At 37.2% G+C, this 24545-nt stretch overlaps 2 protein-coding genes across 3 annotated transcripts in view; both read right to left on the bottom strand.

Annotated features, from left to right (window-relative positions):
* Window positions 1–1415: 1415 nt before the first annotated feature.
* On the bottom strand, window positions 1416–11337 carry hic1l (hypermethylated in cancer 1 like). Its single transcript, XM_079859699.1, has 2 exons — window positions 11229–11337; window positions 1416–4558 (listed from the first exon to the last, which is right to left on the bottom strand). Exon 2 carries the CDS (start codon window positions 4525–4527, stop codon window positions 3163–3165), a length of 1365 nt encoding a protein of 454 aa, XP_079715825.1. The 5' UTR covers window positions 4528–4558; window positions 11229–11337; the 3' UTR covers window positions 1416–3162.
* Window positions 11338–11580: 243 nt separating this feature from the next.
* LOC307151600 (FYVE, RhoGEF and PH domain-containing protein 6-like) overlaps window positions 11581–24545 on the bottom strand; it is a 66816-nt gene continuing 53851 nt past the window's right edge. For both annotated transcript variants that reach the window (XM_079859698.1, XM_079859697.1), the window contains exons 15-21: window positions 23242–23344; window positions 23019–23165; window positions 17766–17874; window positions 17565–17653; window positions 17004–17138; window positions 12024–12166; window positions 11581–11923 (exon numbers count right to left, since the gene is read on the bottom strand). In XM_079859698.1, the coding sequence (XP_079715824.1) occupies window positions 11887–11923; window positions 12024–12166; window positions 17004–17138; window positions 17565–17653; window positions 17766–17874; window positions 23019–23165; window positions 23242–23344 (763 nt within the window). In that variant the 3' untranslated portion in view covers window positions 11581–11886. The remainder of the gene's footprint in view (window positions 11924–12023; window positions 12167–17003; window positions 17139–17564; window positions 17654–17765; window positions 17875–23018; window positions 23166–23241; window positions 23345–24545) is intronic.

The raw sequence follows: 24545 nt of genomic DNA, 5'->3' as shown, positions 1-24545 counted from the left end.
CACACAAACCTGTACTGCTAATGTAAAGAGCTGCCAAACCTTCTGAAGGCATATTGTGTCAGTTATAGTGAATATAGAAACATGTCTAAATCAAAAGAGCTGCAAAAAACATTGGTTAATGGTGCTTTATGGTTCAAAAAGTTCATTGGGATGTGTCCCTAAAATGTTCCCTGAGGTTTGCAGAGGATGCAAATGAAAGTCTTGTCACAGTTTTGAAGTTCAGTTTCAAGCCCCATTATGTAATAAAAAGTTCCTGAATATTCTAAAATTATATTGATTTACAGACAATGTCAAATAATCATATAAAGCAAAGAGAGAGAGAGAGAGAGAAAAGCAAGCACTACTGAACAAAGAGTGCCTGTAATGGCAATTCAGCAAATTAAATAATTTGACTAGTTGATCTATTATTTAAAGTACCCTTGTTGATATTACCAGAACAGGCAACTAACTACAAAACAACCTCGGATTTAGGTATTGTTTAAAAAGCCCTCCAGCATGATACAACCCAACCAGAGGTAGTTTAAAAGAAACAAGGTTTATAACAAACAAGACATTAATCCGCAAGAAAATCATTTCATATCTGAACAAGTAAAAGTTTCAGTAATGCATCAACTGATAACAATAACATGTCATTTACATTAAGATACCCAAAGATATTTACAGTAGGTTTTGATTTTAAGCTTTTGGTCTCATTTCAACACTAAATGCAAGAATGCAATCTGCTAAACCTAACATTTTTAAAATCATAAGAACAATGCACATGCCACAAGAAAATATGGACAACATGCTGTATACATTAAGCCATTGGTTGAAGCATTGGAAAATAATAATAATAATAACAACAATAATAATAAATCCCAAAGGAAAACCCATGAAAAAAAAAAAAAAAAAAAAAAAAAAGATTTATAATATAAACCTGAATTGAAAGAAGCATAAATTAGACTTAAATATTTAGCAAGAATATAGATTTGGTTATATAGTTTTACAGTATTTCTTTAGCATTTCAACATTCAATATTTCTTTGGAACTGTACATCAAAACACCCTAATTGCTCAAGCAATATGACTTCACAAGCTCAGATAGCAACCCTACAGTGAAGTATTACCTGACCCCCTGAAAAGTGTACATTAAAACAGGCAGTGTGTTTTCCCCTGTTCTGGATCAGATGTCAGTTTAAGATCATTAAATAAACTAGACAGAGTCACTGTATTATGGAAGACAGCATGTAGGTTTTCTTATCCAACATGTAGTCTTAATCTCATACAGGCTAATCAGAGGGTTTGGTTTAATCTGAGGTAGCAAGTTTGTGTATTCAAGTAAACAACCAGATAACTTTATTATAGCGGTCAGTTTCTGAAGCCTAAACTATATCAGGATTCCTAATTACATTCGAGAGGTATAGCAAGTCACTGCTGTAAAATAACTGGTATCACCAGGAACATTCGGTTGTTTCAGTTCGGAGAGAATCACTAGCAATTTGAGGTAATTTTCGTTTTAATAGATCAAACTACATCACTAAGTGGATAAACTTGATATTTGTTTAGCTACACACTAACAATAACAATAAACAATTCATGCACAAGAAGAAAATTTATAGAAATTCATAGAAAGAGGTATAACAGCAGGTATTGGCTGAAGTTGGCATTTTTATACTGATCAGGAAATGGCATCGCCATTCTTCAACGAAGCTCAAGATAATTCTATGTAGCATTTTAGAGGATTTGCGAGCAAAATTGGACTCTAGATTATCTAAAAAAAAAAAAAAGTGAATTGTAGAGAAACCTTACGGAACCCAAGATTAGACAACAATGGTTTTCTTTTTGAGAGTAGAAAAATAAAATGCTCCAAATAATCCTCTAGATCATTTGCAGCAAGAGTATTCTAGAAATTTGTGGATGAAAACAAACCCTAGATTAGCTCAAAAAGGAAATCAGTGTAGAGAAGAGTTAAAGGATTCTTTTATAGAATCCTAAAGGACTCGAGATCTGTACTGAATACTAGATTAGCTCAAAAGGTAAACTAAATGAATCTTCATATAGGGTTCTAGAGGATTTGTGGCCAAACCTGATCCCTAGAATAGGCTACAGAAGTTTCCTTTTGAGAGAATATAGGGTTCCGTTTTGGCCAAATCTACAAAGAACGCTCTTGATCAGGGGTTCTGAACTCAAACTCCTGGAGGGCCACAGTTTTGCACCCCTGCTCTAGATCGGGGTTTCTCAAATCCGGCTCTGGAGGAGTTTAGCTCCATCCCTAATCGAACACACCTGAACCAGATTATCAATAGGCCCTGTTGAAAGGCCCTCCAGGTTGGCTATTTCTAAGCCTCATCAGACTGTCAGTCCAAATCAGATTTTTGTGCATATCCGATTGAACCTGATCATATTTTTCTGATCATAAAGCAGATGTGAACGGGAAAAAAAGCTACATTCATATGTGGTTTGAAATCCTATTTAAATTGCATTTCTTTGTTTATGTCACTTTCTAAGGCCACGTAAAACGTAAACATGTCAGACGTTTCTGCTGCTGCCTCAGTTGTAGTAGTCCAGCGCGGTGGTTACACATTGTCAAGCTGTAAATAAGACAACATCTGTATTGCAAAACCCTCCACGATGCTGCTGTTTTTGGCGTATGCCTACTAACGCAACGTCATTGCCATAGAAACATATGCAGATATTCCGGAAAAAGAAAGAGCACCACGGGACACACAAATCAGGTATGAACAGTTACGATACACAGTGTGGACAGTCAATAATATAGATCAGATTCCAATCGGATGCACAAATAATCGGATTTGGACTGACCGTGTGAACATAGCCCTACTCTAGATCTTCAGAGGTATCATTTTTGAGCTAGAAGAATATTTGTAGAACTTAAGAATTTGTGGCTGAAACTGAACCCTAAATTAGATCAAAAAGTAAACGCTGCCAAAATCGTACCCTAGATTGGACTACGGAGGTTTCCTTTTTGTGATAGAGGACTCTTTTTAGAATTCCAGAAGATTTGTGGATAAAGCTAAAACTGTAAAGAATATCTAGATGAATCTTTGTAGTGTTCTGGAGAACTTGTGGGAGAACTGAGCCCTAGTTAAAAGAACCTAAACCAAAGCACTAATGAGAACTGTTGATATCTGCATTATCCAAGTTTAGGGCTCTTTGACCTGTTCTAAGATGCTGAGGTATGCATCCGCATGTGACTAATGAGGTTTCTTTGTTGCGTAAACTTCCCACCACAGACCTGGCACTCATACGGTTTCTCCCCTGAATGGACACGCATGTGCTCAGTGAGACGGTACTGCCTGGTGAAGCGCATACCACACTCCTCACACGCAAACGGCTTTAGACCGAGGTGGCTGCGCATGTGGCGGGTCATAGTGCCGCGCTGTGTGAACATCTTGCCGCAAATGTTGCAAGGGAATGGACGCAAGGTGTCAACATCTTTGAGGGACTTTCGCGGACTTTGCTCCAGGCTTTCAGCAGCTTCTTGCGAGACTCTGGTGATTCCAGCGTCTCCATCACGTTCCTCTTCCTCCTCATCCTCAACCTTCACATCCAGGTCTCCATCCAAATGACTTTCCACATGGGACTTGAGACTCTCGGAGGAGGGAAAACCCTTTTCACATGGTATACAAACGTAAGGGTTGTCCCCTTCAGCTTCTTTGAGAAAGGTCTCCTTTTGATATACAAAATTGGTGCTGCCATTGTTTGGTTTTTGGCCATCAGTTTCGTCTGTTTTCCCTCCAATTCCTTTCTCTTTCTTTACAGACAACTGTAAAGTGAAAGTCTGATTCTGGCTTAGTTGACTTCCAACCCTGCTAAGAGGAATGTAACCACTGACCTTGGATTTTCTTCGGGATCCCTCCCTTTTTCTTTCCTGAGCTCCATCCAAAGGAATTATCCACTTCTCTTTCTTTGGAACACACTTCCCATTTATTCCTAGCTGCATATTGCTGGAGATGGTTCTAGAAAGAAAAAACGTATCATTCGTCTCAGACTTTACATTCTTCTTAGTCAAATCCAACCCCAAGTCCTGCTTTTTCCTACATTTACTTTCAGCATTATGCCTTTTTTTGGGAGGAGTCATACACGTGTAGGTTTCAGTGTCTGATGAGTGGTCTTCATACAGGCGAAATAAAGATTTGGAGCTCCCACATGCTACGCTATCGAGGGATCCATTTTGGTTAATCTTAGTGGAGCACAGGTTTGAGAGGTCATTGAGCTGGAGAAAGTTAGCTGTGGTGAGCAGAGAGCTCAAATCCAGAGCCTCAAAAGTCTCATCTGACAATTTTCCGGTGTAAATGAAATCCAGAATTTGCTGGAAAACAGCTGGATCCACCATATCAGGGTCAAGGTGGATGAGGTTATCATGAAGGACAAGGGACTTGAAGTAGTGGCTGGTGGCAGCGAGGACACTTTTGTGAGCTCGGAAGAGTGTATTCTCAACCATGATGATGACATCGCACAGGAAGCCCTTTGAGCGTTGTTGATTGAGCTGGAGAAGCAGTTGACTGGCGTAGTTGGGGAGCTCCATCGCCTACCCTTGATGTTTTGCATTGGTGTCACTGTAAGAAAGGATGACAAAATGTTATTTGATGTGACACAGACCTTCACGGAGAATCAATAACATCTGCTTTGCCTAAAAAGGTGCTCTATGAAGGATTTTCAGAAAGAATAAAGTATAGACTCCTACAAAAATAATGCCTCAGGCTCTCAATCATTACTTATGGTCCACTAGAAGTGTGTGGTGGTGTTTGTGTCAGCAGAAAAATTGTCATGTGCCTGAAATTTCTTAATTTCTTCTTGAATTCCTGTGCTCAGGACGTTTCTGGACGACAATCTTTGGCCAGTGGGTGTGTAGCCACAGCCAATCACAAAACACTGTGCAGGTGTGGGCGGGACTTTAAAGGGATAGTTCACTTTGAAATTAAATTTTGGTATGTTTTTGCTTACCTGAAGGGCATCCAAGATGTAGGTGTCTTTTTTTCCGCAGTAGTTTCAATTTTGATATTTTTAGGTCAAACCGTTCTTGTCTGACAGTCATATCATGCAGGTCTATGGTCACGGTCTCAAAGAGCATGCACAGAGAAGTCCAAATTAAACAATTCCCCATCGTAAGTACACATTGATGGCCTAAGACACGAAACGAGCGGTTTGTGTGAGAAAACGAACAATATTTATATAGTTTTTTTTACCTCTTATAACACACCCATGTCCAAGTGATCTGAGGGCGCGAGCGCATCCTGGTGTGTGTCGTGTGCGCAGACTGGTGCATATATATACACTAGATGTCGCCTTGGCTACGGCAGTTCATTGGAACGAATGACTTTAATGCGACATCTAGTGTATATATATCTATGCACCAGTCTGCGTACACGTCACACAGCAGGAAGCGCCCGCGCCCTCAGATCACTTGGACGTGGGTGTGTTATAAGAGGTAAAAACGATATAAATACTGTTCGTTTTCTCACACAAACCGCTCGTTTCGTGTCTTAGGCCATCAATGTGTACTTACGATGGGGAATTGTTTAATTTGGACGATGGGGAATTGTTTTAATTTGGACTCTGTGCATGCTCTTTGAGACCGTGACCATAGACCTGCATGATATGACTGTCAGACAAGAACGGTTTGACCTAAAAATATCAAAATTGAAACTACTGTGGAAAAAAAGACACCTACATCTTGGATGCCCTTCAGGTAAGCTAAAACATACCAAAATTTAATTTCAAAGTGAACTATCCCTTTAACGCTGGTGTCTGAAGCTCGGGAAGCTCAAAAACAATCAGCTAATGTTGCTATTACCTGTTCTGTAACTTGAGTCAGATTATTAGGCATTATGACAATAAAATCAAAACAAAAACAATTTTTAAAAAAAGCGAGCTAGAGAAGATGGCTAAAACTCGCTCACAAATTACAGCTAGTCATCTAAATATTAGCATAACTATTCTTTCATTTACAAATTATTTATGCATGACAAAAAGAAAATGTGTAGAATAGCTCATCGCTCATCTTCCCTGCAGGTAATCTCTTGAGTCGGTTGAGCTGGGTGTGCAACTGATATATCAGGGGAGAGGGCTTGTATGGGATAAATTTATTCTCAAAATGACTAACACATGCATGCACAATTATCCATGAACTTGATAAATGTTGCAGATATGTTTTACCATCCACAACCAAATGCCTTTCAACTTGCGTGTGCAAAATTAAGAATTAAAATAAATGTATCAAAATTTGTGCATGCAACTAGAAAGATGTGCATTTGTGGATCAGGTGACACACATGCATTCATTGACTCGTTTCTGAGTTGATCCTATTTGATTAATTTGGATTTTGAGACTTTTATTCCGCCGGTTTAGCCTTTCACAATCCACACACACTATCAGAGAAAACCTACTACCACTAGATGGCAGTAGCCTGCTAAAACAGACAACTGCACCGCAATCAAACGCACCGCATATCAAAGAAAGTGATATTGAAGCACCAAATTTAGTACACAACTTCTTAATAAAACTTAGCTTACCTTGTACAGACTAGCAGAAAAATATGAACTCAAAACACAAAGTTTCACAACGAATGTTTCCTTGTTATAAAGAAATTGCTTAACGTAATGGATTAAGACAAAAGGCTAACATTAAAAGACCAAACTCTGCAATACTATAGGCCTACCTTATTAATAAAGCATACATTGTACAGGCAAGCAGATTAAATCAGATTAATATGAACAACACACAAGGTTAGGCATTTCTCTCCTGTAGAAAACCATTATAAAAACGCTTAACAGGCATTATAGTTGCATGTTCAATAAGGTGTACAGGCTAGTGAGTTTTAGTATATCCCCATCTTACTGCAATAAGGCACGTAAAGCGTTTTCTTTATAATAGGGTCTATGGGAGTAAAACTATACAGGCCTACAGACAAGAGCCTATAGAATATGTATGCGATGCGCCAAGTTTCACATTAAGGGCATTTTTATCTTTGAGCGTTTTGAGTTCATATTTTTCTGCTAGTCTGTACAAGGTAAGCTAAGTTTTATTAATAAATTGTGTACTAAATTTGGTGCTTCAATATCACTTTCTTAAGCCACATTAAAGGGATACTTCAAGATTTAGCATTAAGCTTTGTATTAGTAGAAAACCTGTAGTATTTTAGAATTACTGTGCTTTCTACCCTCATATCCCCCTGAGACAAGAGATTTATGTATTTTTTGTCTGGCCAAAAAATCCTCCGATGACGCAAAATGACGATTTTTGCGTCATCGGAGGATTTTTTCCAGAGGCTAAAGACTACAGCCAGTAGGAGAAGCTAGTTCCACATGTTTACAACCCGCCCATAGAGGGTGGGATCGCACTCACAGAATGTACATATAGTGTCAGCCATCTTTCTTTGGAAGCTAAGCTAGCAGGCTCTTGTTCTGTGGCGAAGGGGGCAATTTCAACTATATTCCAGCAAGCGGTAAGTAGTGATTTAATATGGAAGTAGCGATCACTCTTCACATCGTTCGTTTCTCTTAGTAGGATGAAAATAATATTACTTAAACTGTGATTAATATACAGAAAGCGATCAAAGAACAATCCCTTTCCAATCGCCCAAGCTATCAATCACACAGCGCGATTTTATCTGGACACTTGCCAAAACTCGTTATGAAATCAATGACGCTGTTACACTGCACAACGAAGCTCTTACTGTATTTATATGCCTCATGTTTGCATTGGTGAAATCATTAGTGAGAGTGCAGAAACTGCGTTGCAATGATAAGATCTTTCACGCGATCAACAGACTGTCATCTGCTCAGTGCTCATCACTGCAACCTTTTATGTGATGGGAATAGATCTAAATACTTAAAAAACTTCTCACGATTCGTTAATCCAGATAGCTGTAATAGTAAAAACGTATAATAGCTGTAATAGTAAAAGTTTTCCAGATAGTTCCACATGTAATGCCAGATATTTCATATGCAAGCATGTCAGCCAATCACAGCAGAGGGCGTTTACACTGAAGTCTCACAGCAGACACGCCCCTTCAAACAGAGTGTTCAAACCAGGGAATGAAATCAGGCTAGGAAATATGCCTTTTATTTCTAAATTATAACAATTTTTGATCTAAAAAACTTACTAACATTATAAGGGCACCCCTGGAAACATTATAAAATAATAAAAATAATCCATGGAATGGGACCTTTAATGGTCTTCTGCAATGTTTGAGGCATATTTATTTTTTCATGCTTTAATGTTGGCCTAATTTCAGTTACATTTACATTTTAGGCTATGTAGTTTGAAATTGTATTTATTTTTTAGATTTTTATTGTAGTAACCACTCAGCTGTATGTGGAAATGCATATTTAAAAAAATGTTGCAAATAAAACCATAGTCCACAACTTCTATAGTTTTAACTTATTTTAATATATAAATTGAGTGAAATCATCAAACGTTTGTATGACTTGCCAGTGACTTGTGACCCAAGCTACGACTTGACTTGACTTGCTTTTCACAAAATTGACTTGGACTTGCTTGAGACTTGAAGGTTAAGACTTGAGACTTGCTTGTGACTTGCACATGGGTGACTTACTCCCACCTCTGCAAATTGACATCGCCAAGTTACTTGTCCGGGCAGCATAATGCAGAATTTTTTGTCGTCAAGTAATTGTCTATGTTTTAAATAATCAAAGTGTACAAATATTGTAACTGCAAGTCAGCTGAGCTCAAGGTGTCCACCCACTTTTTCAGTGCCCTTGGTCCTAGTATTTTTCACATACATTTTTTTTTTTTAAATTAAAAAAAATAAAACCAGACTTTTTGAGCTTTGAGTTACATCAGGGCTTAAAAACAATCTTTGATTTGAACAACAACAACAACAAAAAAAAGGATTAGCAACTAGAAAGGTTCAAGCAATGTAATGGAAGTTGGATTGGAAAATGGAAAAATATCGGTATATATCATATTTCAAATGGTACAATAATGATTTCGCTCAATTCAGTACCAGATATGTTAATGGTTCCATGTGAAATTGTGTAAGCGCTGTCAAATGTTACCATTTACAATGTGTTTTCGCAGCGTTTGCGCATTGTAGCCCATCACAGACATATCTATTGAGCAAGTGAACATAATGGCCTATAAGGTGGGTTTAATTTGCTCTGAATCCACTCAACACCACTGAAAACAGTGGAGTTTGTTTAGAGCAAGCTCATACAGTTAAGCCAAAGCATGTTCGTGAATCCTTTCATTATTAAAAAAACAACACTATGTAAATAAGATATTCATTGATTATAACAGTTTTTATAACGGTTTTAACAGTTTTTTCCAAGTCAGTAAGGTGGAGCACTGAGCTTCAGTGATTATCATGGGAGCGCTCTTTGCTCACTTTTTGTGCCATGCTTCTAACTGCTCATTTCAAAGTTTCTGGATTGACAACCTTATTTAAATGGTGGATTGAGTTTCATAACTGCTATGATTGATAGTGATAAGCATAGCAACGGACGAGACCAAAAAACAACAACACCCTGATACTGTTTGTCAAAATAGATCTGTGCATTACGTCTTGGATCGTAAATGCAAACTAATAGATGAGCCACTTGTTCTGTGTCATTTCTTTTTATAGGAAATTGCACTTTTTTTATATAATTCAATTAAAAAAAATACAATTTTAAGTGTATCACTTCAGTTTTACAAGTATGGAGCACTGAGAAGTGCTGTTTATATATTTGAACAAGCAACTCTACAGTTTCTCTACTGTTCTTAATGCAATTGTTTTAATTCAGTTATCTTTTGAGGCTGCTAGTCACCTATGGTATAAATGTAGTATCAATACAGAGGTATTAAATCCTGCTAATAAGTCGCTTTGGATAAAATCGTCTGCTAAATGGTTAAATGTAAATACTATCGTACTGAAGCCAAAATTGTGGTATCGAGCCAACCCTAAATGGAAATCGCGACAGATCAAAAAATTTAAATTGTTCACAATAAAATTAAGATGCATTTAGAAAAAAAAAATTCCATTTCATGCTAATTTTAAATTCTTTCATGATACAAACTACTCCCATGAATCATTGGGGATGACATAAATGTCATAAATGTCTAATAAATAGACAATTATTGATGTTAAGTAACTAATTTTAAACAAAGGTTGACTGCAAAATAGTGTGACCAACTATGATTACAATGCTTCATGGGAGTTTGCCAACAATTAATCTACTGAAAAACAAAACAAAAAACAAATGTGATTTGTACTGTTGTCACTCAGTTGTGGTCATGAAGTGTTTTGAAGGCATTAAGATAGAGAAAAGAAAAATATATAGCCTATACATTAATGTCTCTTACCAAAAACACCCATGATACACAGTTTTTGCCATAACAGTCACTCAAGCTATTGTTATTAAAATTAAACAGTGGTAACTTTATATCAGCCAAGACAGTCCACAAAAAGATTAACAATGAAAAACAAAAAAGAAATGTATAAATCTTACACTATTTGAAGATATACAATTATTATGACTTTTACAGTCCAAAACACTGCACAAACTACAGCAATTTTAGCAGAAGCTTTGTTCATTTTCAAAGGGACATTGGCATAATAGTCATTATGGTCATAATTAACGTATATTAAGAGTCATTGCCCGTTTTTGAGCCAGGTATGGTGTTGTATTGATCCACAAACAAGAATCTAACATTTAAACACTACGGGTTACAGATAACGAGTCCAAACGCGCATGTGCTAATTAAGTGGGGCTGGTCTTTGATTAAAATTGCGAAACTACGCGTTTTAAATCGAGGTTTGGTTTCATTTCAAAATATTATTAAAAAAAAAACATCAACACATACTCGTCGAAAACAGCACGCCCGTGAATAACACGCCCGACCTCGTTAAAGCACACGGTGGGTCCTGGGTAAAAAATACACGTATCTGTTTCTTAATAAATGCGGAACTGCGGATATCAATCCTTTACAGACGTGCGTATATGACAAATTAATTATTTTATAATCTCTGCCACGCTTGAATAGTATGGATAATAGTATATGTTAACAATGAGACAAACACTGAACAATTTTTAAGCTCGTTTAAAGTAAAAAAACAAAACAGGAAACGATACCTTGCAAGGCTGCTGTGGGCTAGGTAAGCGGATCGCGCTATGCATTTAATGCCGTTTGTGTTAATAATCAATATTAGTTCGTAAGTTCAACACAACGCGTCTGTTTACATCATATATATGCGAAAACAAATATATATTTATTTTCAAATACCTTTTAAACAAGGGCAGGGGTCCTTACTTCTCCCGTCGTCATCAAAACGCCATCTTAGGAGCTTGTGACGTAGGCAGTTTGACCCCTGACCCAGTTCAGATCAGTCTCACCCCCCTACCTGTCCTTCTGGAGGCATTACCATAGCATTACCTCAGGTTATTCTCTCCGAGTGACCCATGAGGCTTGTAATACTATAAATACGTTCACCTGAGCCTGATGAGTGATAATACATAGTTGAATAAAATTATGTTATATAATGTTATATTAGACTAATTGGAATAAAATATAAAATATTTGTAAGCATAAAGAATATTCTAAAACAACATATTCTAAAATGACAAAATACTGAAATGAAAGAAAAAAACTATAAAAATACATTTATTGAGTGCACCTAACTGGTTGTACAATGGCTTTGCCATAAATGATACATGATGACTGCTTAATAAAAGGATTTTTACTATATTATGCAAAAGCATTATCAGATATATTATGAATTTAATAACTAAAAACACTCACTTCACAAATTTCATTGTAACAATTAGACATACAAAAGTGGTGAGCCACAAATTTAAACAAGTTAGTCATGAGGTAACTTTAATATTGTCTTTTGTATGAAGATCTGGTCTGATAGTTGTCAAGGTTGTTAAGGAAGAGAAGCTTATAGAACTGTGGCTTCCTGGAATGCTTCAATCCATCTATGAGAGAGAAAAAATTATATAATATGATTATATTTAAATGTCATTATTACTACATGTGTGCCTTCATATTTTACATTTTTTATATCAATACATTTACCTTTCAAAGATCTGTCTGTCACTTGCTCTGAAAATGTAGTAGAGAATTTCTTTGTGATAAAGTTTAAAATGCAATGAAGATTCTGGTTTCTCTGTTCGGAGAGAGAATCCGAGAAGGGGTAGACTTTCCAAAGCTGCAACATCCTGTATGGATACAACAATAAAATAATATATAAAGGCTAAATAAATAACAAAAAAATCAAACTGAAAATATTTATAATACAGTGTATAAAATACATTTATCAAGCACAATGAACTGGTAACAGTGGATTCATTAGCTGATTAAATACAATACAATATATTGAAAATATAAAAAGCATAACACAATTTTTACTACATCATGCAAAAACATAATCAGATAAATTAAGGAAAAGCACTGAATAACTACAAAACATTCACTTCACAATATGTAAAAGAGAAAACTAAAAAAGCAGTTTATATTGGTGAACATGCTGTGTACTGTAAAAAATAAGGAAAAACTTAATTTTCATTAATCTTTTGATGAGAAAAAAGTTAATTGAAACTAAGCTGAAAAAACTGCTCGCTCGTTTGCTGGAAGTTTGATGACAGAAACCACACATTAACACATGCTTGGCCAGATTTACACATCAATTACTATTTTTGTGCTCAGAAACTTGACCCACCAAGTCACTTGACAGTAGATATCATTCCAAAACACCAGAAGCACTAGAAATAGGAGTAGCATTTATCATTTCAGTCCGTTTCAGACTCTGATTTTTCTGATTTATTTTCTTATTACACCTTCTTGGTATTATTGTGCTCAATTCACCTGTGCATGCCATGCCAAATTCCAAACGTTTGTCTTAGTAGCCTAGTCTTTCATCAAAATAGTTTTATCTCACACCATCTAATCCTTTATCTCAAGGTTTCTGGTTGACTTTTGTCATGTTTACAATTTTTTAACTTGCAGCAAACTGTCTAATTTATTTCATGAATGGAGATCTCCAAATTAAATATACATATAGTCATGGTCAGATTTATTATCACCCATGGTAAATATGATCAAAGAATGATGTGAAAATAAATCTGCATTGTTTATCCTTTGATCTTTCATTTTTTTAAAAATCACAAAAATATAACATTTCATTGAAGTAAAACAAATGAAAGTGGGGGGAAACCACATGATCAAATAAAGGTTTTTCTCTAATACACGTTGGGGTTAAATATCTAAATAGAAGTATATTCCCAAATATAATGTTTGACTAGGAGCATGACGACGACTTCCTGTTTCACAGAAGCATAAACATGAGCATAAACTCCCTAAATCATCCATCACAATGGGAAAAAACAAAAAATAGTTCTGATGTGTAGCAAAAGATTGTTGGGATTCACAATATATAAAGTGGCTTCCATAACCTACTGTATCCAAAGCACAAGAAGCTCATTTAGTCTATTCCAAAGCCCATATTAACAAAATATAGACTTCTGGTAATCCACATTTTGGTCTCATAAGGCCAAATACATAATTTTGGATCTAACAGCACCTAAATTAAATGGCATAGCAAGGGGGAGGAGTACATACTCCAGGAGTTAAACATTAGATGTGAAAATGTGTCGTGAATTTGCACACTCAATGCCGAGAAGGGTCAGAGCAGTATCCTTTTATTTTTGGAAGATGTACTAGAATATTACTTGTTGTTTCTTGGATTTAATCAAGGGTGCACTCATTTTTGCAACCATTAATTTAAGCAAATTTGGCCATTTTACTTATTTTACAGATATTGATGACATTTTTCTCTGTTTTTATTAAGTATTGCCTAGTACGTTTAATATAATTTGTTATCTTTAAATGAACTGTAATAGTCATCATTAATAAATATATTAATAAAAATATCAGTAACACTAGAATACGGTTCTATTTGTTAAAATCAGTTTAATACATTAACTAACATTACAGTTTTTTACAATCACTTTGTTAATATTTTCAGAACCTTGATGTAATTTTTCACAACTCTAGACACAAAACTCACAACCAATGATCAAAATGAACATTTTTCACTTTTCTCAATTGCTTGGATACAATACACATAAAACTTAGATCATTTGTTCATTCAACAAAAATCACCTGTTCAATATGACACAACTTAACATCAAAGTACTACTATTTCAAAAGGCAATTCACACATTACATTTCAAATGAGTGTCTATTCATTTCCTTACAATGATCTAACTATCAATTGATACAACTGCTCAAAATGATAAGTAACTGTTGCATTACTCTTAATGCATAGTTGTATGGAAACAGACAAACAATCTTCCATGTTTACTGTAAATCATGAAAGTTTCAAGATAATGAGATTCATTGTCACCAATTAGCATGGAGCATGAACCAATTAGACTACAATATCCATGGATGTAGCCTAATATTTTATCATAATGCTTCATCAGACACTGTGTCTACACTCTCAGAAAATAAAGTACATAATTGTACCTTTAGGGTACAATGGCTTGTCACTGGGGCTGTACTCTCAAGGGTACAATATTGTTTTTAAAGAACTTTAAAAGCTTTAAAGGAGACATATCATGCTTTTAAATCGTTCCTTTTTACATATAAATCATACATTTGTAGTCTATATAAAGCGGAACTGCAATGCTTGGGTCTGAATTCCTCATTATAATAGCTCCACAGGCCCCTTTTCTACCCCTTTTCTGATGTGCGTCTGAGAGCAACTCGTTTTGGTGCGGTCTCTTTAAATACAATTGAGACACTTCATCCCCCGCCCCCTCTCCAGGTGACACTCGGTTCAACTCCACCCCGTTCGGCCATTTTTGTAGTTTGATAGCAGAGATACGATTATCTAGCCGCACAGAAACTTTTTATTCACACGTTATTAACAAAATGTCAACAACGGAAGACTTGTCCAGCCAGCCTTACATGTTCGAGCCAGAGTCGGAGCCGGAGCGAGATGAAAATGAAGACGACGAACCTGCAAAACAACGTCTTCATATGGATGTATCGCAATGGTGTGTTACTGTATTTACACATGAAACTTTGGTCTTCCGACCTTTTACCGCCGTCTCGATTTATTTTGATTAATATGTGCGAGGGAGAGAGAGCAAGACAGCGTCTAGTTTGGAGACGGTGTCTTGTTTACACTTTCGCCTGGCTCCGAAGAGAGAGAGAGAGCGTGCGCGCGACCGGGTCTCTCTCTCTCTCTGCTCGTTCTTTCAGTTAAACATGCGCGGCAGTTCATCTACATTAGACGGTGTAATGAAGCGTGTGGGTTACTACATCCAACAACCGAACATTTTAACTTACCCTCTCGTAACTTGGACTACAAAATTGCAGCGAGAAATAAAAATGGCGGATTGCTCGAAGTGTTGGGCTGGAAGTCAATGTCCTTATTTGGCAGTGCCTCTGCAAATAATGTGACGTAATAGTTCACAAAACGTCATAGATAACAGAAAAATCGGAACAGGTTGAAAAATAAGGCCAAAACTGAATATAAAGATATCAACGAAGCACCTGAAGAGAATAATTTCAACTTTTCTGTACTTCTAAACACTCCAAATATACAACAAAATGCATTTAAGGGCTAAAAAAGTGGATTTAGCATGATATGTCCCCTTTAAAAGAAACGGTACATATATGTACCTTTTAATGCTTTTTGACACTCAAAAAGCTACATATATGTACCTTGAGGTCCAATAAATAAGCCCTATGGGGTACGTTAGTGTAGATTGTACCATGGGGAACAGAAATGGACTCCTACTGTACCCCTATTTCTGACAGTGTATGGTCCCAAATACTGTACCACCTTTTCAGACTATTTACAGCCACGGTTGTCAAACTGGGGTACGTGGACTGATTTCAGGGGGTACGCGAATTATGTTGACTTTTGATGAGATTTGTATCATATGTTTATGATTCTATTCACTATTCTCGACATAATTGATAAAAATAAATATTAATAAAAAATAACAAAAACTTGTTGTTAACAATTGGTGGTGTTGGGGGTACTCCGGAAGATCTATAATGTCTCAGGGGGTACATGCCTGTTAAAAGTTTGGGAACCACTGATTTACAGTATTGACAGTACTGCACTGTATAGATAATCACTCCTGTTCTGTTTCTTACAGTACAAGCACGCAAGTTGAGGAACACTGCATTTGATGTTTTACAGTACTGTCTTTTCTTTTCTATTTCATAGCTAATTATTTTAGCTTTGATTCAAATAAACCTATGCTGTGGGCCTGTGGCTGTACTGTAGTGTTTTGCATCAATATATTACAAACTTTGTTCAATGATTCCACTGTGTCTGTAGTATTCTCTCTACTACTGCAGTACTTTTACAGAGATGTATTTACTGTACATGTAGTACTATAATGAAACCTGTATCACCTATTTTGTTCTACAATATTTAATGATTGTACGAACAATGACACAGTGAAACTATCGGTTGCTTGTGTGTGGGTGATCTATAGATATGTTTCAATGGTATTTCACAGTAAATTTGTTTTTTGAACCAATGATTGTGCAAGTGCAAAATTTCTTTAAAGATGTGAATGCACAATGCAATGTTTTGAACATTAGACAGCCTGTGTTACAAGTGATAACCGTTTTGAGTTTTGTGTCTAGAGTTTTGAAAAATGACATCAAGGTTCTGAAAATAGTAGCAAAGTGATTGTATAAAACTGTAATAACAATGAGTAATACATTTGCTACAGTATTTCTACATCTTTCTTAACATATAACAATAGTTTATAAAAATACAACTGTTCATTGTTTGTTCATGTTTGTTCACAGTGCATTAACAAATAAAACTTTTGATTTTTTTGATTAAATGTTGAAATTAACATTGATTAATAAATGCTGTTAGAAGTATATTTTTAATTCTTTTTAAAGTCCATGTTAGCAATGTAAAGTGTTACCAAAATATATTTTTATGCACAGAGGTAGTGTACTCATTTATGCTGAGTTTTTCATTATATTAAAATTTCTGAATTTATATAATCTTACCTCACTGGCAGCATATGTGTACAGAACTTTGTTCATGATGACAAACCAGAACCGTTTCCACGGTTTCCTGTTGGCTTTCCTGTTGGAGAGGTCCAAGTAGCCGCTCATCGAGGACCCATCTGTGTTAGCTGAAACCTAAAATTAATGAATGGATTCAATTTACTGACACTACTGTTCAGAAGTTTGGGATTGCTAAGATTTGTAAAAGTTTTTTAAAGAAGTATTTTTTAAATAGAAGATTTTTTTTTTTAAGTCTTTTTTAATAATAATTGTTAATAAAAACATTATTGTTAGCCAAAAATGCTTGCAAACGTATCACGGTTGAATTAAATCCCTCAAGCATGGTTGATAAATCAAATACTAGCATCATTTTCACAAAATTATAGATTCAAATGTCACACATCATATATTACATGTCTTTAAGATAATTTGCTAAACTATGCTAAAGGCGGTACAAGACAATTGTCAATGGCTCAATACACTGTGAAACTGTCTTTATTAGTCAGTTTTGATTGGCATTTAAAAGACAGTTGCAGTTCTTTGGATCATTTGGATCATCACCTCTTTTAGGGCTGCTGGTATTTTCTTCTGCTTTCTGAATGGAAAGGAACCAGGGGACTTAGTAGGCGAATTACTGGGTTCTTCGTCACCTAATATGAGTAAAATGTCACACAGGCTCTTATTTTATAGAAATCAATACAAATAAATAAAAATACATTAAAGCAGACAGTGTTTCTGTATGAGTGTGTTTGCATGTGAAACCTGAATTGCTCTGCTGCAATGCAGAAAAGCAGAGATCGCAAACCCGCGCAAGACAATTCTTCATATATTTCAGTGGCTGTTCATTAGTCGAACAGGCCTGACACACAACCTACATGCCAAGAGAAAAGAATGCATGTGCACATAAGCATCACTGAACAATTACTATGCAACAGAAAGACTGAAAGAAAACATTACACAAGTAAAAAACATTTTCCTTACAATCACATATAAGACAATCACAACACTTTCCTTAAATATTTCTTCAAATAAAAAAGTAAAATGATACAAAATACATTTTCATGTATTAATCGACAAAGCTTGTAACAAAACTTAAAAAAACAAGACCTTCCCTGCCATCCTAGGTTTTCAAAAATTCCATTTTTATGTAAAGAATTCGGGATGTTTTTGCCAGGAAAATCAAAAGGATGTGACGTTTAGAACCTCTCTCTTCCTTTCAATGACATATGAAATAAATACAATGTTCAGGATGATGCCGTAAGAGCTCTGCACTGTATGAGAACTGTTTTCTCCATGCTGCTAAGAACAATGTACTAAATTAATAACTAATATTTTTTTCAGTGGAAATTAATCAACACTAAACTTACTTAAACTGGACAGTGACTTTCTTCTAGAGCTTCTATACAGCCAACACAAACTTTGTTGCATTCATTTCACACTGTACAGCTGCTTCAACAATCTGTATTGTAAAAAGCGCTATATATATAGGTGACTTGATTTGACTTGACTAATGTCAATGTGTCATGCAAAGAAAAGGGATTCAAACTATAGTCTCACATAAATACGCTATAGTTTCAAATATACTTTATAATAAATCTATTATAACAGTGTAACTTGAATTACCTCATCTGTCGTAATGCAGGTGAATTGCAGAGCTTGAGTAAACATATGCACATCGCTATGATCAGATGCTTTTAACTGCTGCTTTCTCACCGCTGTCATTTTTGTTGTGTTTATTTTGTTATTGAGAGGAAAGTGCACATATTTACATATTTGTCTATACATCACTCTCAGCAGCGTGGACCGAGTCAGGATGTTCTTTAACTGTATGTAGCTGCAAAGGTATTTCCAACTTCTTTTTGCTTCTAAGCAAATAACATAATAGAAATTCGCCCTGAGTATATGAGGGCCTTGAATCACGTTCAGTCTCTTGTACATGCACGAGCAATAAGTTGCTGGCTGCAGTTCACTTAACGGCCACGGGTGTCGCTAGTAGAGTTGTGCAAGAATGATATCAAAACCAGGAAGACTAATTTTCCTATGAGTTTTTATTATGGGGTTTTCAATATATGAATAAAATAAAATCTGTGGTAAACATAAGTTGATGATACTTGGATGTTTTGCCAGCGTAAATTACACACACACCCCAAAATTTCTAATCTATTTATATATTATAAATAAACGCTCTGCAAAGCATGCTCTGCGAAGCAGCTTCCAACATACATTTTCAAGAATTTCATTCTTTTAAAGTTGATTTTTTTCTTTATATTAGGTATGATGTTAGGAAAGTTGAATCACCCTGACATTTTTTACTTTCTAAAAGTTTGAAGTTTTAAAATCTACAATGGATTGATAGATTACATTTGTTGCTTGTTTCTTCTATAGGCTATAGAATAAAACATGGAAATATCTTGAGATTGTGTTAACCACAGACCTCTTTTCAGATATTTAATCAAAAACCTAAAACTCACTGACTTTGGGACAATGGAACCGGAAGTTAAAAAATGCTGACTTTCTGAGTTTTACGACTCATTCCTGTGAGTTAAACTCAGACTATGTGAGACTATTACACCTGGTATCATGTCATCATGCTAGTTCACAATATGCCTGCCAAGCCAGAGCTTGTTCACGTCATGGCCGCCACACAGGAGTCTTCAGCCAAGATGGCCGCCACCACAGAGCCTCGTCACGCCATGGCCGCCATGCAAGTTTCCCCTAAGGATCTTTTGGGAGGGGTCTATAGGAGACAAGCTCTAGCGGATGCAGAGCTTGGTTCACCGCTAACCTCCTCAACGCTCTCAAGCCCAGTACTCCCAAGTCCAGTGGTCCCAGAGATCCTACCACTGTCAGCTGCACTCCACATAATGGGGATCGTTCACTGGTGTGTTTGGGCTCCACACACCTCTGCTCCTCCAGAGGCCGTCCACAAACTCTCTGTGCCTCATGTCACAGCCACGGAGGCCGTCCATGAACTTTCTGCGCCTCATGTCAGAGGTTACAGAGGTTGTCCATTCCCCCTCTGGCCTTCCAGACCAACCTCTGCTCCACAGTCCATGGTTTCCGTCATTACTCTACAGCCCAGGTCTGCCATCGCCCCATGGTCCAGGTCCACTGCTGCATCATGACCCTCTGCTCCATGGTCCAGGCCCGCCACTGCTCCACAGTCTAGGTCTACTACGGCCTCACGGCTCATGCCCACTGCTGCTCCACAGTCCAGGTCCACTGCCATGTTGTGATTCGGGCCCAATTCCCCTTCATGGGCCTGGCTCTTCTTCCCTTCCCCTAGACTGCCTCTGTTCCACCGCCCTCCCAGACTATTGTTTGGGTTTTGTTTTTGTGTGGGTATTCCTGCAAGGCATCAGGTGCCGCATTTTTTGGTTTTGTTTGTTTCATGTTTAATGTCTTTTATTTAGGCAATTTGCCTTTAGTCATGGTTCCTGTCATGTGATTCCCTTTTCCCTCATGTGTTCTTGCCATGTGCTCCCCTTGTGAATGTGTAGAGTCAAGTCAAGTCAAGTCACCTTTATTTATATAAGAAATATATAAGTGTGTAAAAAGCACACAGTACAGATTGTATCAAAGCAGCTTCACAGTGATAACATGAAAATAATACAACTAAGTTTGTTTCTAGAAGAAAATTGCATCATCGTCCACTTGAAGTAAGGCAGATCAATAATATAGCACAGTTGCTTCCCGCCACTGCTACCAGCAGCAACGAGCACTCAGCATGATTTCAAAAACAACACATTCCATTGCCAGATCGACTCTTTTTTAAAACAAACGAACAAATTTCTCATCAAATGGAGATGTTTCTTTTGTATTAGGTACATTCTTGCCGCGAGATGTTTCAAAAAGTGGTGGGGACAATATCGACCCTGGTAAAAAGTGGTGGGGACATGCCCCACCCGTCCCACCCGCAAATTATGCCTATGACAGAAAGTGTTTTGATTTGAAGGGGGGGGGGGGGATTGGAATCCACTGCTGCTTCCATGAATGAGTGATTATAATCAAGGTATTAATCAATATATTTCCTTCTAAATATCACATGAGTTGAATGACTTCTCTAGGCTTGTGAGATTTTCCTTTTTATAGAAGTTACCAGTGTGATTACTGAAATGTTCTTTTCATGTATTCTTTAATGTCTGTATTTGATATCTGAATGTAGCAACAGTGCTTGCTTATTTAGCCCAGCTTCCAGAAATGAAATAGGGACTTGTTTTGTGTTTGAGAAAGGTCTTCAACGTGTTAAAACATATAGGGGTCATTGGAGCCAGTTGTTTAAGGGACCATTTCTTTGTTACCTTCCAGTTAGACTAAAGTGTAGCTCTCCTTGAGAGAAAGAATGCATTATCTTGATGTTTTAAGACGACTCTCCTGTTTATAGTTAGAGTCTGGACAAATCCAACCTAGGAAAAGCTGTGTGTCTGAGTGTGTGTTAGTCTTCTTGGTTACAGGTTAAAGGGTTAGTTCACCCAAAAATGAAAATTATGTCATTAATGACTCACCCTCATGTCGTTCCAAGCCCGTAAGACCTCCGTTCATCTTCGGAACACAGTTTAAGATATTTTAGATTTAGTCCGAGAGCTTTCTGTTCCTCCATTGAAAGTCAATGGACGGCATACTGTTCACGTCCAGAAAGGCAATACAGACATCATCAAAGTAGTCCATGTGACATCAGTGGCTCGATCTTAAGTTTATCAAGCGACGAGAATACTTTTTGTGCGCAAAAAGTAAACAAAAATAACGACTTTATTCCACTATTCATTTCCTTCTCTCTGGTCTCAAGCTATTTCACGTAGTGTAACTGCGTAGCGCGTCTGTGTTGTACGTCACACGTAGGCTCACTATTGGCCGACGCTGGTCATGTGTGATGCGTGTGACGTACAACACAGACGCGCTACGCAGTTACACTACGTGAAATAGCTTGAGACCAGAGAGAAGGAAATGAATAGTGGAATAAAGTCGTTATTTTTGTTGTCGGAACTGTGTTCCGAAGATGAACGGAGGTCTTACGGGCTTGGAACGACATGAGGGTGAGTCATTAATGACATAATTTTCATTTTTGGGTGAACTAACCCTTTAAGGAACCACTGGCATTATTGGAGATTGACTGAGTTGTTGTTCGGGACATGCTGGCGCCCAGCAACCCAAATCTGTGACCTGGAAGGTCACGACGTGCCTAACTCCAGAGTCCGAGTGTCAGCTGCATAATCGATGGAGATATGCTTCAGTCTATATGTATATGTGTGGAAAATGACTATGTTTATCTATTTCTTAGCCAGTCAGAAACTGCAACCTGAATAAAGGACGTAGCTTCGACCTTGGTGAAGGGTATAACTGCTGTGTGTGTGTGTGTGTGTGCGTGCGTGCGTGCGTGTGTGCGTGTGTGTGTGTGGTGTAGGGTATAACTGCTGTGTGTGTGTGTGTGTGTGTGTGTGTGTGGTGAAGGGTATAACTGCTGTGTGTGTGTGTGTGGTGAAGGGTATAACTGCTGTGTGTGTGTGTGTGCGTGCGTGCGTGCGTGTGGTGTATGGTATAACTGCTGTGTGTGTGTGTGTGTGTGTGTGTGTGTGTGTGGTGAAGGGTATAACTGCTGTGTGTGTGTGTGTGTGTGTGTGTGTGTGTGTGTGTGTGTGTGTGTGTGTGTGTGTGTGTGTGTGTGTGTGTGTGTGTGTGTGTGTGTGTGTGTGTGTGTAGGGTATAACTGCTATGATCTTTGTAACTGTAAGCGGGGCGGCCTACAAACTCCTGTGTGAGTCTTGGAGCTGACTTCTGCTGATGAAACTGCAAACTATCTTCAGTAAAACTTTTCATCAATTTATTATAATTCTGACTCCGGGGTCTTCTTTCAAACATCTGGTCCTTGGGTCCTAAAATGTTACCCCCTAACAGAGTGATTGGATCACACAGTGGACATGCAATGCCACACTGGTTTTGCTGCTTGTGATCGGATTACCAAGAATGGAATTTAATATCAGATGTAAATGGGGTCTAAAGGGAGCAAAATCTTCTCACCTTCCCACAGGCTCTGCAATGGTGGCGTCTCCAGGCGAGGGTGAACTCAGAGGTGCAGATCATACACATAGTGACTCTGTGATCTGGGATCCATATTGGGCGTCTGGTTCCCAGCTGGGCCTTAATGTCTACAACGTCTTGGGTTGCCTGGAAAATTTCATTGATTTAGTTTACAACAAAATTGCACACATGAAGATTATATAAAGTTTATGAGTCAGTTTACCATCTCAGGGTTTCTAACTGAGGTGAAGGTGGTCTCTTTCTTGGTATAATCGTTGATTCCAGTAGAAATAGCCTGTAGCCACTCATCTCGACATGTAGCAGAGCTTTGCGGATAAAACCATGAGAGTTTGTAAATCAGAAACATACACATTCAATTGTATGAATCTGTTATGGGGCATGAAATAAATAAGGCTCAGTATTCACATATTGTTGGGAAAAATTGAGCAAAAAATATCATAATTTATTTATGCTTTTGTCATACCAAGTAAGGAATAATTGACGACGGGCTGTTGAATCATAAGAAAAATAAGGCACACCCGAGGTGGTAATGCGGCCACGATGTGAAGCAGATTACACCTCGGGTGTGCATTATTTTTATTAAAAAATTATTTTATGCATCATTCACGGCCCGGAGTCAATTATTCCGCTTATACTACAGTTACCACACCTCAAAGCATTGTTCGGATGATTTATTTCAAGACATTTGTCAGGTTTCTGTCCTTGTGTGTAGGACTAATTTCTCCTTACAACCTTCCAACCTTTTGTGGACGACCCTGAATACGTTGTTGGATGACTTGAATTCCGACTGCCTAATTTGGATATATGGCAGTTCAGTCCAGCTCTTAGGGAAAGACAACTTGACACTGAATACTCTGCGCCAGACTGGTTTCGGACGGTGGCATAGAAAGCTCGCAGCTGGGCATTTAAAGCGTCTGTCCCCTCTCAATCTACTTTTTTGACCTTAAGGCTTAAGCCAGTGGTTAAAAACATTGACAGCCCAAGCTGTTGTTTTGTTGTTTTTTTCTTCATGTTTTTCACCTTCGAGTCTGTCCAGCTGTTGTTTTGTTGTTGCCGGCTGCATTCAATGTCCACTTCCTTTTATTTATTTTTATATCTGGACTTTCCAATACTGCTGTTGCCCAGTAGTAAAAATTATCATGTTCACCATAAATATTAAAATTCACTTTAAAAAAATCTAAATTGTTTGTCATTTTGTCATTGTTATGTCTGTGTGCTATATCAGTATTGTATCCTATATTTTCCATTATTACAGTTAACTACACAAAGTGATATGGAACTGTAATGCGGTCAAGGCCTGGAACGACTTAAGCCGTGCGCTTCCCTAAAAATAATTTAACACCTTAGAACGTTCGTCAGCTAGTCAGATTCAAGCATAGCGTAGTGAAGGGTTAAAATTTAAGAATATGTTTTCAGATATGCTTCCTTACATAACATCACGGTGAAGAATACTGATTTTAGCATTTGAGGTTTTAATTTAGATAGTATATAAACTGAGAAAGTGAT

The sequence above is a fragment of the Squalius cephalus genome, assembly GCF_949319135.1.
Source record: "Squalius cephalus genome assembly, chromosome: 23".
Taxonomy (NCBI): Eukaryota; Metazoa; Chordata; class Actinopteri; order Cypriniformes; family Leuciscidae; genus Squalius; species Squalius cephalus.
The sequence above is the reverse complement of the archived record's forward strand: the minus strand, read 5'-3'. Positions and strand labels throughout refer to the sequence as shown.